Source organism: Trichoderma citrinoviride (assembly GCF_003025115.1).
Source record: "Trichoderma citrinoviride strain TUCIM 6016 unplaced genomic scaffold BBK36scaffold_14, whole genome shotgun sequence".
Lineage (NCBI taxonomy): Eukaryota > Fungi > Ascomycota > Sordariomycetes > Hypocreales > Hypocreaceae > Trichoderma > Trichoderma citrinoviride.
The window spans coordinates 29,627-43,218 of record NW_020194722.1 but is presented as its reverse complement, the minus strand read 5'-3'; the positions used below and the strand labels follow the sequence as shown (position 1 = coordinate 43,218).

At 57.4% G+C, this 13,592-nt stretch overlaps 2 protein-coding genes across 2 annotated transcripts in view; one reads left to right on the top strand and one right to left on the bottom strand.

The window, feature by feature from the left end:
• Positions 1–741: 741 nt before the first annotated feature.
• Positions 742–5,061, bottom strand: BBK36DRAFT_1127137 (hypothetical protein; the record flags this gene model as incomplete). The annotated part of the gene is made up of 1 exon (XM_024891467.1): positions 742–5,061. The coding sequence occupies one exon, from the start codon at positions 5,059–5,061 to the stop codon at positions 742–744; it is 4,320 nt and encodes a 1,439-aa protein (XP_024746330.1).
• A 7,628-nt stretch (positions 5,062–12,689) lies between these two features.
• The window catches only part of BBK36DRAFT_1144074 (hypothetical protein), a gene marked incomplete at both ends in the record, with an annotated part of 2,089 nt that continues 1,186 nt past the window's right edge, over positions 12,690–13,592 (top strand). The window contains one exon of the mRNA XM_024893645.1: positions 12,690–13,510. Within this exon, the coding sequence (XP_024746329.1) occupies positions 12,690–13,510 (821 nt within the window). The remainder of the gene's footprint in view (positions 13,511–13,592) is intronic.

The window sequence follows — 13,592 nt, the reverse complement described above, 5'->3', positions numbered from 1 at the left end:
CCTGAAACACCAATCATTGCCTATCCGAATAGGAGCCCTAGTAAAAACAAGTCATGGGTAACAGAAGGTTTTCCTATATCAAAACTCAAAAGGTGCGATAGTACAAGACCAACTCATCATTCTTCACAAGACACCCCACGAACCACCAAACAATCAAACCAAACCCTTTGTAAATCCAATCATACGCTACAGCTACAGCTAGCTACACCTCAATCCATCCCCCCTCTAATTAATTTCAATACAACAAGTTCAACACCAAGGATGACAAGAGCATATATATACCTTACGCACGTATATATAAAAGGCAGGTATACATCACAGACATCTCCTTCTTTCTCTCCTCCCCAACACTCCAAATCTCCTTCTAGCAAACAAACACCCTCGACTTTCCTAAGCAGACATGGCCAACTTCTCCTAAACAAAATAGCAAATATTCCCCATGCGCCATGCAATGCTAGGCCCCTACTATACGAGCCCTTTCCCCCCTTTCCTCCTCTCCTTCTCCCTCCATTAGGTAAACAAAGTAAAAAAAAAAAAAAAAAAAGTCAGGTAACATGTGTTTGCAAATCCACGGCAACTTCTCCACCACCAGTATCACAACACAGGCCTCTGTAAGCCCCCTGTTTGCCGTCTGGCTTTCTCGCATGCGCTGCCCCAAAACAAAGGGAACAATAGTCGTCTAGATGCCGCTTGCTTCTTCGTGCGTCTCTCCTTTATAGTGTATACACCCATCCAGGAGCATCAGGGGAAAACGCCCTGCCGCCACCTCTCGACGCGATCCAAGCTCCCATTAGGATTCGACATGGGAATGCCCTGGTTGATGAGCCCGTTCGCGCCATACAAGTTGCCAGCGCCGTACATGCTCATCGTGTTCATCCCGCCCATCGGACCCATTCCGTTCGCAGCGCCATGGAACCCCGTCATCGTGCTATACGAGTGCTGCAGTCCCTGCGGCCTGCCGTATCCGGTCGGCGGCACCATCATCGTCGCTCGGTTCCCGGGGCCCGTGTTGGTGAAGCTTCGCGTCTGCAAGGTGTTGAGGGCCGTGCTCGACCGGGCGGCTTCGAGGCCGAGGCCGCCCGTTCCGTCATTGTACAGGCCGCCCTTGAAGCCTCCGGTGCGGGCGTTGCCCGGTTGGATGAGGGTCGTGGGCATCTGGGCTCGCACGGCCGCCATTCTGGCCTCCTGCTCGGCGATCCTCATCTGCTCCTGCTGCCGGCGTCTCTCTTCCGCAATGCGAGGGTTTTCGATATTCTGGTGCACCGAGAGCATGTCGGCCATGCTCACCCGGCGGGTCAACCCCTTTCCGGCCGGCTGGTTCGTCGGGTTGCCGTAGCTGACGGGTCTCTCGCCCGTCAGGTTTCCATAGCTCATCTCTCTCTCGCGAGCCTCCCGCTCGGCCTGCAGACGGCGACGGCGCTGGCCCAGCGTCTCGTCCTCGACAGCCAGATTGTTGGGCGACTTCTTGCCGCTGCTCTTGGTCTCGTTCTCATCGGGACCGCCAAACTGGCTCAGAAGCTCCATGGAAAAGGTGCTGCTGACGGGACGGGCCTTGGGCAGCTGGGATTCTGCCAGACGCTTCTTCCTGGCGGCCAGCGTCTCCTCCTCAATCTCGGGCGCAAGCGGTTCGGGGGCAATGGTGGTGCGTGCATCTTCGTCCGCCCCGACATCTGGCTCGACAATGCGCGGCGAGGGCGCCGGGGGCTGCACTTCGGCCATGCGCGTGGGGCCCAGGCTTAGTGCGCTCTGGCGCTTCGCGGTCACGGCGAGCGACGTCCGTCCCTTGAGACGGGCAGCACGGTGGCTCAGCGGTTCGTTTTCCTCCAGCTGGCGGACTTCCATCAGTCCCAGGGGACGTTCGACGTCGGCCATGTTCTTGGCTCCCTGGTGCAGGGCGGCGATGACGGCCAGCGGCACGTCTTCGTCGTCGGATATGTGGTGCTCTGCGGCCACGTTCGGATCTTCCCAGGCAAGGTTGACGCGGCTCTTCAGGCGTTGCTTGCGCTGCATCTCGGCGACGGCATCCATCTCGAGGAGGGTGGCGCGCAGGCCTTGAGGCGCCACGTTGCCATTGTTGAGGATTCGCTGCTTCTGCTGCTGCTTGCGGAGGTGTAATTCGCCGAGGAGCGTGGTGGGTACGCCGTCAAGGATGCCTTCCTCAAGCTGCTCTTCCTCTTCCTCTGATTCCTCCTCCTCCTCTGATTCCTCGTGGGCATCACCATGACCATCGCCCTGCGTGGCGGTGGGGTCTGGGTTGCTGCTGGCTTTGCCGCCGAGCAAGCTGCTATGGCTCCTCTTGGTGAGCAGCTTGATGGTGGACTTTTCTTTCGTCCCTGTCTCGGCAGTCGCGACATCCAGCTGCTGTGACTTGCGCTTGGTCTCCTTCTTCTTCTTCGTCTTCTTATTCTTCGGCTTGCCGTACACCTCTGAGCCCAGCTTGCCGGCATACGGGTGGTCGGTAAAGGCGCTGACGGGAGCAGTCGCCGAGGCATCGAGGATGCTCTCGAGCGTTGCCATGGCAGACCCATCCTTGATCTCAATCTCAGGGAGCTCAGACGGCTGCTCGAAGAAGACGCTGGCTCGGAGATGCGGGGGCAGGTCCAGGCCGGAAGTCGACTTGTGCTTGTCATTGTTCATCTTGGACAGCCGCTGGGGCCGGCGAAGATCCTCCAGGGAGGGCGGGTGGGCTTCGCTTGGTGCTTGCGCTGCGGCCTCCTCAAACCAGCCGGTGGGCGTGGTGGCATTGTCGACACCCTCGAGGTTGTCAGCCACCGACAGGGCGGCAAACGAGTTGCGGTGGCCGGACAGAGGGTCGGGCAGGGTAATCTTGTCCAGGTCGGGCACGATGGACTTTCTCTTGGGCTGCATCATGGCGTCCAGGAGCTGGGAGCGTCGCTGGTTGCGGTCGGCGGCCTTGGGCTTGTTGGACAGCTTGGGCGGCAGGTTGAGCATGGCAGGGACACGGGCTGGGTAGTATAGCATGTGCTGGCCGGTTTGCTGATCAAAGTAAGAGTGCGGCCTCGCGAACTCGGTCGCGGGGGGTTGGGGGGTGGGCAGGTGATCGTCATCGACGATAGGAGGTAGGGATACGGGTTGGGCGTGGGATTGGGATTGGGAATAAGATTGGGGCAGCTGGGGAGCAGCAGGAGGCTGCTGGTGCTGGTACAGGTCGGGAAGCCTCTCTCGCTTGTGCGAGGGCGCCCCCATGTCGACGGTAGAAGCGAAACGATCATCCTCGGTGTCCGTCTCGCAGTGGGCGCCGTCAAAATCGACAAAGGCATCCTGGGCGACCTGGAAGGTATTTGTAGAGTTGGCCGTCATGGGCCGGTCGTCGTCGTAAGCATCGCGGTGCTCGTGCTCATCGTAGTCGGAGCTCGAGGGCAGATCCGGGTTGACGAGGACCAGGTTGGAGGCCCGGTGGCTCCGGAAGCCGCCCTCGAGCATGTCGTGGAACTCGTCCGTGTGCGGCAGGCCGACGGCGTCCTGCTCGATGATGCTGCGGGCGTCGGCGGCGACGTGCTGCTCAGCCGGGGGCACGGCGTCGACCTGGTCCAGCACGTGCTGGTTGAGGGAGATTGGCTCGGACTCGGAGATCTCAGCCAGCGACGGCTTGGCGGAGCGCACGCTCCTGACGGAGCTCTTGCCCGGGCCGTGGCGGGACAGGATGGAGTTGATGGCGTCGTGCTCCGGGCGGCCGGCGGAGGCGTTGGAGCCGGAGCGCATGCGGCCGCTGATGGAGGAGGTGGGCGACATGACGCCGTAGGCGGGCGAGTAGCCCCTTTGCCGGGCGGCCGCGGCGGCGGACGAGGTCGAGTTGGAGTTGGAGGGATGGCGGCGCAGGCGCGTCGAGTTGGGGTTGTTGTGCTCGTCGGCGGAGGCGGCCCTGGCGGCGAGGATGGAGGATCGTCTGCTGTCGCTTCGCTTCAGTTCGCAGTGCAGCTCGCGGATGGCATCGTCGATGCTGCTGGTCATGGACAGGCGCTCGGCCGTGGCTTCGAGGTGGGCGACGTTGCTGACGGCGGACGCGGAGCGCGTGAGCAGGTCGGCGTGGTGGGTGAGCCTCGACGGCGACGAGACGTCGGTTGCAATGTGCAGGATGGGCTTGGGATGGGCCAGCTTGGTGCCCGGCTGCACGCTGCCCGTGTGCAATGGCGCATCCTCGGGTGCAGGGATACGAGCGGTGGCACTGCTAGCAGCAGTAATAATAGCAGTATTACCGCTGCTGCCATTAGTAGCACCCAGCTTATTAGCATTACCCGTAATCGTCGCGATGTCCGAATCCCGGGGGCGCTCGTGTTGGCCTCCTCGCCTGGCGCGTGCGTTGGGGCTCTGCGCCAGGGGAGCGGAAATGACGCCTCTGGAGAGGTCATGGCCATGCTTGTTACTGTCGCCGGCGACGGACGACGCAGACGCCGCGACATTCGAGTCCAGGTTGCTGATGCTGGTGCTGGTGCTGGGCGACCACGGCAGCGGCGGTCCTGTGCGTGTGTCTGCGCCTGTGTTTGTCCCTGTGCTCTGTTCCCTCCAGGCTGTCTCATCCATCTGTTCCTGTTCCTGTTCCTGTTCCTGATCCCGTCTCTCGCGCCCTCGCCTTCTCTCCCGCTGCTGGTGTTCCCGTTCCTGTTCCTGTTCCTGTTCCTGTTCTTGCTGCTCTTGCAGCAATGTCCGCTCCCGGCGCATCCTCTCCGCCTCTGCAAGCATCGAATCTCCGGTTCTCGTGCCGGCCGACGCCGTGGGCGACATGGCCAGGTAGCGCTGGCGCAGTTCCGCAGCGCTCTCGGAGCCGGGGCTGGTGGGCGACGACGGCGACAGCATCTTCTTCTTGCCGCTGCTGGGCGCAGAGTCGACAAACAGGCTCAAGGGCGTGCTGACCCGGCCGGCGACGGACAGAAAGGTCGGCGACACGGGGCTCGTGGGAGTCGAGGGTGGCGACGAGGCAACGAGTCTGTCAGCGGCCTCTGTTGAATCGGCATTCCTATGGCTGGGCGAGGCCCCTGCTACTACTGTCGTCGCAGCAGCAGAAGCAGCAGCAGCTTCGGCGTCTGCTTCGGCGACTGGCATGGCGAGAGCAGCCGAGGGAATGCGGCCTCGTATTAGTATCTCGTTCCAAGAATGCCCTCCTTCTACCGCCTCGTATGTACTTGTTCCGCTACTCCCAACCAAAAAGGAACTGTCCCCCCCCCCGTTGCGTCTCTATCCGGGATGGTCAGGTGGGCGAGCTGGTGCGTATCGAAGCCTCTATCTCTCGATTGGGGGCGCGCGTGATGGCCGAGACATGAGCAGCCCGCCAAGGGTCTGGTCCTGGTTCTAGGCTCGCGACGGTGCTGTGATACGGTAGTTGTATTTGTATGTTGGTTGATTGTTGGACGACTGATAATAGCTGGTGAGGCTACTGGTGAGGCTACTGGCAGTGATCTGCAATTGACGTCTCTCGTGCCTTTCTGCTCTCTTCTTCGTCTATTCTTTCCGATTCCTCGTCCCTGAATTTTGCCGGTACCTCGTGCAGGGGTGCTCCAGAGAAGCAGCTTCTACTCGTATTGAGCCGAATACCGGGGATGCGAGGCTCTTCTGTAAGTGGAGGAGAGCCCATGCGAGAGTGCAGAAATGGAAAATGATAGGCGATGGGAGGGACAACGACAAATGAAGACGACCAGAGGCTGTAATAGAATCCGTCAACCAGCAGAGCCCACGCGGAATGAGCTGCTTTGCTCCAGGTAGGCGAGTGGCTGAGCTGGCTGGGAAAACTTGGAAAAGAGTGAAAAGAAATAAAAACCGAGGGGGAGAGGGTAAAGAATGGAAAGCTTCCCGGCCCTGGATTCGGCGACAGGAAGCAAATACCTTAGTGGCCGAAGCGGCGTGGCCCGCTCCAGACGGTGATGCTAAGGTTCGAGTTGGGCGTGCATGTGCATGTGCAGGTGCGTGTGCATGAGGTACCTGATGTGTACGGACCAGCGAAACGAATGAAACGAAACTGGAGGTTGCAACTTGAAAGTTCTCGACTCGAGCCTCTCTCAACTCTTATTTCCTTATTTTCCTTTGATTTTGACGGCACTGGCTGGACTGGACGTTCTCTTGGTCTGTCTTAGTGGCGGATAACGGCCTGCGCGCTAGCGATGGCAGGATTTCAAGTTGATTGATTGCTGACCGCGGCTGATGCTGCTGATGATGCCGAATGCTGCTCATAAAGATGAAGACGAGACAAAGGCAGTGTTTGATGCGGCATTACTCGTTGCTTGCTAGGCACCTAAGCTACTGCCCGTCTCGAGGCGCGCAGGGACTGGCGAGACGTGGAGTTCTCAGTTGCGTACATTCAATGTTGTATGCTCCCTGTGCTATCAAGCCCGGATGCGAGAAGCCGCTACAGCACAAGGGCGTGTGGCAGCCAAGATGCCAGAGCGATGGATATCGCAGCCGAGCCACACGACCAAAAAGACGCCAGGATTCAGCTGTGATAAGGGGGAACAAAGAGAAAGCCATCCCAAGACGATGGAGAGTCCGAAAGCAGCCCAGCCGTCCGCGCCTCTTCTCCTCACCCCATCTCGTCCCATCTCATCTCATCTTCACTTCCTCCCCTCTTCCTCTCGTGTCACACTCCATTCAAGTACCTCCTCCGTACTTTGTCCTCTATCCAACAGCATCGATTCGACTAGCATCTGATCAAAAGTGCCCGTCGCACCACATCAAACCACAGCACAGCTGACAGGCCCTGCGACCGCCTCGGCGGCCCAGCAACGCCGTTTGCCTCCTTGGAGACGATCTGGATCCCGGCTAGTACGAGTACATGCAAGCAGCTGGCGGAGCTGTGTTGGACAAAAGCAGCTGCATCTTGTTCTGCTCCCGCCTAGTCAGTGACTTGTTTTTTAACTTTGCAAGAGCTGTCTGCCCGGCAAGCATTCATTGGCCTTGTCTCGAAGCTGCTGCTCCTTCTTATTTCCCTCGTGTCACCACCGCATACTGCACTTGCAATGGCTTCATCCCAAATCCTGCTCTGCTAAACGTCTCTCTTCCACTCATGTCTTGAGATTTCATCCCAGATCTCAATCAATTCAGCCACTAGTACAGTAGCAATACTAGTAGTGCTCCTTGTCCTCCATGCTCAGCTGAGAGCCCTTGCTTTAGCAGCTTGGCACCATGTCATACTGATGGCATCAGGACGAGGCCTCGAAGCTATTCACGGCATCTGGCCTTGCCGATCTCCCCAAGCTCCTTGGCTTCTCGGTCTGTTTGCCGCTTTGCGCCCAGACTTTTTCTCGGCACGTCCCATGCAAGGACCCGTGGCTCCTGTCCCGCCATCACCAAGCCCGTGGCACACCGTCCAACACTGCATTCTCAGCAGAAGTCAACAGCTTTCATGCTTGCTTGCTACGACCGTACATACATACATACATACACATACTATCCCACCTGTAAACCAATCAAGCAGTCCCTGAATACAAGCAGCCATCACGCGAGCAGCAACATAATCATTCTGAAACCCACCAACTGCTGCGTGTAAGCCCTTTCTCCCGCCGTGGCATCTTTGCCCTGTAGGTACCTGCTTTGTGCCGCCGTTCCCTCTCGCCCTATCAGACTGGAGGCTCTTTTGTATGTCTCGGACGCGCAGCTTCACCGGATGCATGAACCGGGTTCCTCATGTGCCACCTCTCAAGGCACGCATCTTGCTTTGTGCGACAACCGCCTGCATGGCACCAATTTCCCAGGAGCCGAGACTCTCATCTTACTCTTGTGTTTGTGCTCTCCTGTGTTAGTATAGCCAACTGAACGCCTTTCTCTTTCATCTCTCTCTCTTTCTACTATCTCCTCCTCCCCTCATTGAACAACCTCACGATCCATTTCATCGCCCCCATCAAGCATCCACAAAGTCTCGGCATCAGCACCTTAGCGTATCCACCAGCATAGTGTATGTTTCCCAAGAGTTCCATCCAAACGCGCCGTTAGCCCACATCTTCGGGATACGATACGGTGCCACAGCACGCTCTCAGGCACAGACTCCGCACTCAGACAACAAGAGCCACCACTTTCGTGAGGAGCTCTCTGGCGGGCAACATGCTAACAGGGCGGCCCCCCCCCCCCCCTGCAGCCACTGCCAAGTTTTCCTTCTTTTCTCCCCCTTGCCAGACGCACGCGGCAGGGGCAAAAAAGCTCTTTGCGAGGGGCAGCAGCCCGATTGGCTGGACCGGGAAACAAGAGGCACCACTGGCAGCACTCGCCGATACATGTATGCTGCGAACAAAGAAGATGCTGAGAAGTGCAGATATAGTAGAGAAGAGTGCTAGCAAATCGCACTGGACAAGATAGGTACCTACGAAAATAGGGGGAGGAGAGAGTGTGGATTACTTAATGAAGGGTAATAGAAAGGCAATTGGCAGAGTGCAGGTGCAGATTCTCTGTTCCGAGTGTTGTCTATCTGTTGTCTCTCTTTCTGTGCAAGACATGCCCTCGATCGCGCGTATCTGCCGATCAACCTTGAGCCTCCTGCAGCCCAGCCGGAGCAAAACCAGAAGAGGTACAGTAAATAACCGCCAGTCTCTAAGCACGCATGCACGTTATCTGCAAGGAGTTGATCTCGTGGACAAACGGCCAAGCCTCTTTCCATGCACAGAACTTGGTTTTCAAGCCAGGCAATGAATCGATGAGCACTTCACTTTGTAGAAACCAAGCCCCTGATTCTGCATACCGCAAACAGCATTCCTATGCCACGTAGCAACTGGGCTCATTAAACTTTTTCGTTGTCTCGGCTTGTGCGCAAGTACTAACAGCTGACTGCTTGCGGGCCTATGGTGTCGTGGCTCAGAGGATGTTTTATGATGGGATACCATTCTTGTTAATAATGTTCTGTTTATGTGTTGGTGGTAGTATGATGGAGAGATATTGCAACTTCCGTAAACATCGCGGCAATAGAATACTTTCACGAGCTAGTGTACATAAAACAACATTGAGCAAGTTCAAACACGCCATGTACATGTATACATGTACATACCGCCTTTGATCTACCGCACCAACACGATCATCATGTAAATCGCCAACTCAATATTGGCCACTAACTACAGGGTAAGCCAATATCTCGCGCACACCAGCCGTGATGCTATTCGCACTACTACTAGGTAGCAACCAACCAACCTGGCATCAGTTCCTCGTTGCCATCTCCAATGTGGGTTTATTAACACGCCGTGCCTACAACTACATTACCCAAGCGCTAAGAGCGCCAGCACGCCCCCATTCGTGACTCTCATCTCAAAAGCGGTGTGCTGAATAAGACTTTCAACAACATGCAGCTACCAGTTGCGGAGAGAACATGGTGCTTGCCGTTGAGAGCCGCGATAGTATGTACAGAGTCAGGCGAACAAGGCGCGTGCTGTATGCACAGATCCAGGTACAGCGGGCGTTGGCAGCCGAATAGCTTGTCATGAACCTTGCACGCCAGCATCTCGGTTGAGCAGTTGCTGGCCTGAATTCAAGGTACTACCTAGTAGTAGAAGCTGAGCCGAGCCGAGCGGGTAAAGAGGAACAGCTGCAGCTGGAGCCGTTCCCCGTGCTTGGCTGTATCCTGCACGTGTCCTTGCTCGACGACGTCCCCCAGCTCGAAAATAGGAGAAGCAGGACTCTATCGATTCGGTACATTACTCGAGACAAAAAAGCGGCACATACGAGTATTGCAAGTTACAGGAGAAATCGAACACACTTCTAGCACTTCATACAAGACGGTGCAATTTCAGTAATATGGGTTCGAATCGTAAAAAATAGAAACACACGACGTAATACGGCAACGAAGAAGAAAAAATGGCTTCTACGGAATGTCATCGCCTACTAACACGCCGTTATGGAGTCGCACGGCCGGCCTCGTTCTCCCATCTCCATCAGCCTCACATCTGCGGGAGCACTTGTAACAATCTGCCTCTACAAAGAGCACAATCCGGCGAATTTGGCGTGTAAACCTCGGCTCCAGCGGACAATCTTGTCATGAACAAGACAAAAATAGCTCAAAGATCATCTCGGATCTGCTTAGGCATCTATAAAAAGCGCGCTTCCTCGAGTCAATTCGAAAGAACTTACTGTACGGAGCACCTCATCTTCGCCGGCTCCGTAACTGTGAAATTGTGGCAATCTTAGATCCCTTCTCCAGCCCTTCCCCATCGTGGCGCAGTTTGATGTGGTTTTCTCCCCTGGATCTAAGCCAGCCAGGCACCGCAATTGTCGGTTTTCGATGGGCCAGCCATGATTTCTCTAGAGCGGTGCTAAAGTTCTCTAGCAATCCCGGTTTCCGTGTTGAGCGAGATGGTTTGGCTGGAGAGAGGCTAATGACATAACTGCTCGTTCCGTCATCGGCCGCAAACAAAGTCGTTGGCGCTATCAATTGAGGCGCTTGGGGCTTCGCACGGCAACCTGATATCGTGGGCACGATGTACTCGTACGAGTACGAACTACTGCAAGCTTATCAAGAATAGGAAACGCAACGAATGCGTTGCTTTCAGGTGATTACCGTCGGCAAAGCAACTCCCGGCAAAAAGGAAGCAAAAATCAAAAAAGAAGAAAAGAATGTCGGTGAAGTCGCATCGTGTAAAAAGGAGCCTAAGAGACAAGTCCATGTCCCAGCACCAGGAAGCCGGAAAGAATCCGTGAGCCCTAGCGCTTGGAGACGGAGCCCGCACAAGGGGGTTTGGCGAGATTCGAACTGTTCTGGAAGGGCAGCCGACGAGGATGAAAGGATGAGTACGAAGTACCTACCTTACATGTAGGACTTCGTGTCTAAGGTACAACTTGAAGATGCCGGATGCGGTATTATCGAACGTGCTTATCGCGAGTCTGCGCCTTCGGCTCATGAGTTTGTGTTGCATCGTGTTTACAGTCAATGACAGCGGAATTACACCCATTCCATCCAGACAAGTCCATGATGCCGAGAAGCATCAACGACGATGGCCACGTTAGGCCATTAATGTCCGGCATTACCTAACAGCAAAGCATCCCAAAGAGGAAGAAAAAGGGAAAAGGAGCATGAAAAGAAGAAGAAGAAAAAAAGGGACAAGAGAAAACGTGGTAGCCCGCCGGTAGCCACGCGGGGGATGCGCGAGCGAGTGAAGTGAATGGCTGGATGAATCCAATCGGATCCGACTCTCATGACCAGCAGCCGCCGGCGACGATTGGCCGGCAATGTGCATCGTGGGCTCGAGCCGGTGAGTGCGAGAGACAAGAAAGGAGGGGCAAATTTTGGGGAAAACCTGTCTTCCATGGCTCTCTTGCTTGCTTCAATTGCCTGCTTGATGGCTTGTGAATGGATACTTGATTGCTCCAGTTCAGAAGGGTCCAGGTCCACCGGGTCCAGGGCAGGTCCAGGTACAGACACCGTGCCGAGGCCCGGGCGGCAGACTGTGGGCTTGTCCGGCATGCGCATCCTTTCCCCTGCTGCAGAGGCCCGGCTGGTACGGGGGGCGTTGCTGAGTGGCATGCAGCACGTGTGCATTCAGAGTTTTTTTTCGCCGCAGGAGTCAAAGTGTCAATCCGGGTTTCCGTGACAAAGAGGATGAATTGCGACACTGGGCTTCTTAATTGCGCAGTGGGTGCTGCGATATTAATTGCAGGTTGAAGCTGCTCGTAAGTGGTCGCAGAGGTTGAGAGTGGAAGCTCTCTCCAGCAGCTCCAGCACCTCAGGGGCCCTACACTGCCGACGATAGCCCCCCTAATGGTCCCTGGGCCTACAGAAACGCCCCAGAAAACCCCCCCCCCCTTAAGTGCGTAGCCGTCACCTGAGACGGTGCGGACGGGTGAGATCAGCCAGCGGCGTACTGTGCGGGCACTTTGGCCACGCAAGGGTCCAGTCGTGGCCAACGCTTGTGCCCTCGATTGACTTATCGTGAGAAAACGAACGGGCGACTGACTGAGGGAGCTGCGGTGCCGGCAGCACCAGCTCGCACCAGCACCAGCTTCGGCTACAAGCATCAGATCAGCACCACTTCCCATCGCATCCGACGCCCCCCGCATCGCCTGTGACTGCGACCTGATCGCCCTCAGTTTGCTGCTGCTGCTGCTCGTCCAAGCATCCACCTGTCCAGGCCCCGTCCGAACTGCTTGGGGGATCCTCGAGTCGAGCGCGCAAAAAGCCCTGGGGCACGGCTCGCTGCATCTGCATCTGCATCCGCAGTCCGCCGTCCAATCCCTGCCCAATCCAGACGTCCAGAATCCGAACCGTCGGCCATCCATACATAAGCCCATAAGCCGGAAGACGGAGGGAGGCGACTCGCAGCAGAGAGCGCGATAGCTGCACCATCCAGCCCCGCCGGCACCGCCTGAAAGCCCATACGGGTGCATGCCCGCCTTGCCTTGTGCGTTGCTCGTACATACGGCGACACCCATCCCGCATATCACATACCGCATACGAGGCACCAAGACGACACACTCGCGCCACCTCGTGTGCCCAGCTATCTATACCTTTACCGCCTCGACCGACACCAGCTTTCTCCTGCAGCCGCATGTCCTGTTCCCAACGGCTTGTCCCTTCACCCTTCAGGACCTTCCAGCAAGGCTCCTACTGCCGGAGTCCCCAAGCCTCAAGCCCTGGGACGGAAGCGACATCGTCTTGAGAAGCTCGTCACCGTTTTCCTCTCACTTCTCAGCTCTCAATTACCAAATTCCCCGCGGCTGATCGCCACCCGCATACGAGCACTTTACACAAACACTATACCTACAGAGCAGCCATGGCAGATACGGGGCCACCGCGACGGCGCTTCGTCCCCGTCCCGATCGAGACGACGTTTCAATCCTACCGCAAGAATGTCTACGATTATACGTCGCACCAGAGGATAGGGCCCAACCCGGAGCTGACCCCGGAGCCCTCACCTCGATCTCCCGAGGCGCAATTCCCGCCGGAGATGCACGACCGCGAGACGTCGCAAGAGAGGCGACGCTTTGCTCCCCAGCTCATCGAGACGTCCAGACGAGTTAGGAGAGTCGGCGACCCTGGGCCGGCCACTCGACCCACGGACAAGACAGACATCACTCCCTACACAAATCACATTTACTCGGCGAAGCCAAAGGCGAGCCGTCGGCAGCTGGGCCCGGCCGGCGACGACGAGCCGCAGCGCAATGTATCACGCCCATTCCCGCCCACCCGGCGCGAGACGGAGGAGGAGGGTGTGCAGGAGTACCTCTTGGACCTGGCGGCTAAACAAGTCGCACGGCAGATTGAAGAGGTTGCCCTCGCCGCGTTCCCCAACAGCCGCCCCCGCGAGGGTGGTGTGGCTCACTTCTACTTCCGCGAGAGCTCGACTGACAGCGGCAGCTCGCCCGAGGCCAGCCCCCGGGACGAAGAGGCCGGCCAGTACCGGTTCCGGCGCAAGTCGTCCAACCTGGGGCTCAACTGGTGGCATAAGCACATGCAGGAGCATGCGGCGCGGCTGGAGCAGGACCGAGGGGACGGCATGGACGTGGACAACGAGGAGGCAGTGGTGATGCAGGATGATCTTGATGCTGCTGCTGCCGCCGCCGCCGCTGCCGCTGGCGGTGCTGCCTCTGCCGCGTCTGCTGCCTCCCCGCTGGCCATTGCCGGTCCCGGTCCCGGTCCCAGTGCCGCTGCCGACAGCCCTCTTATCCGATCCGAC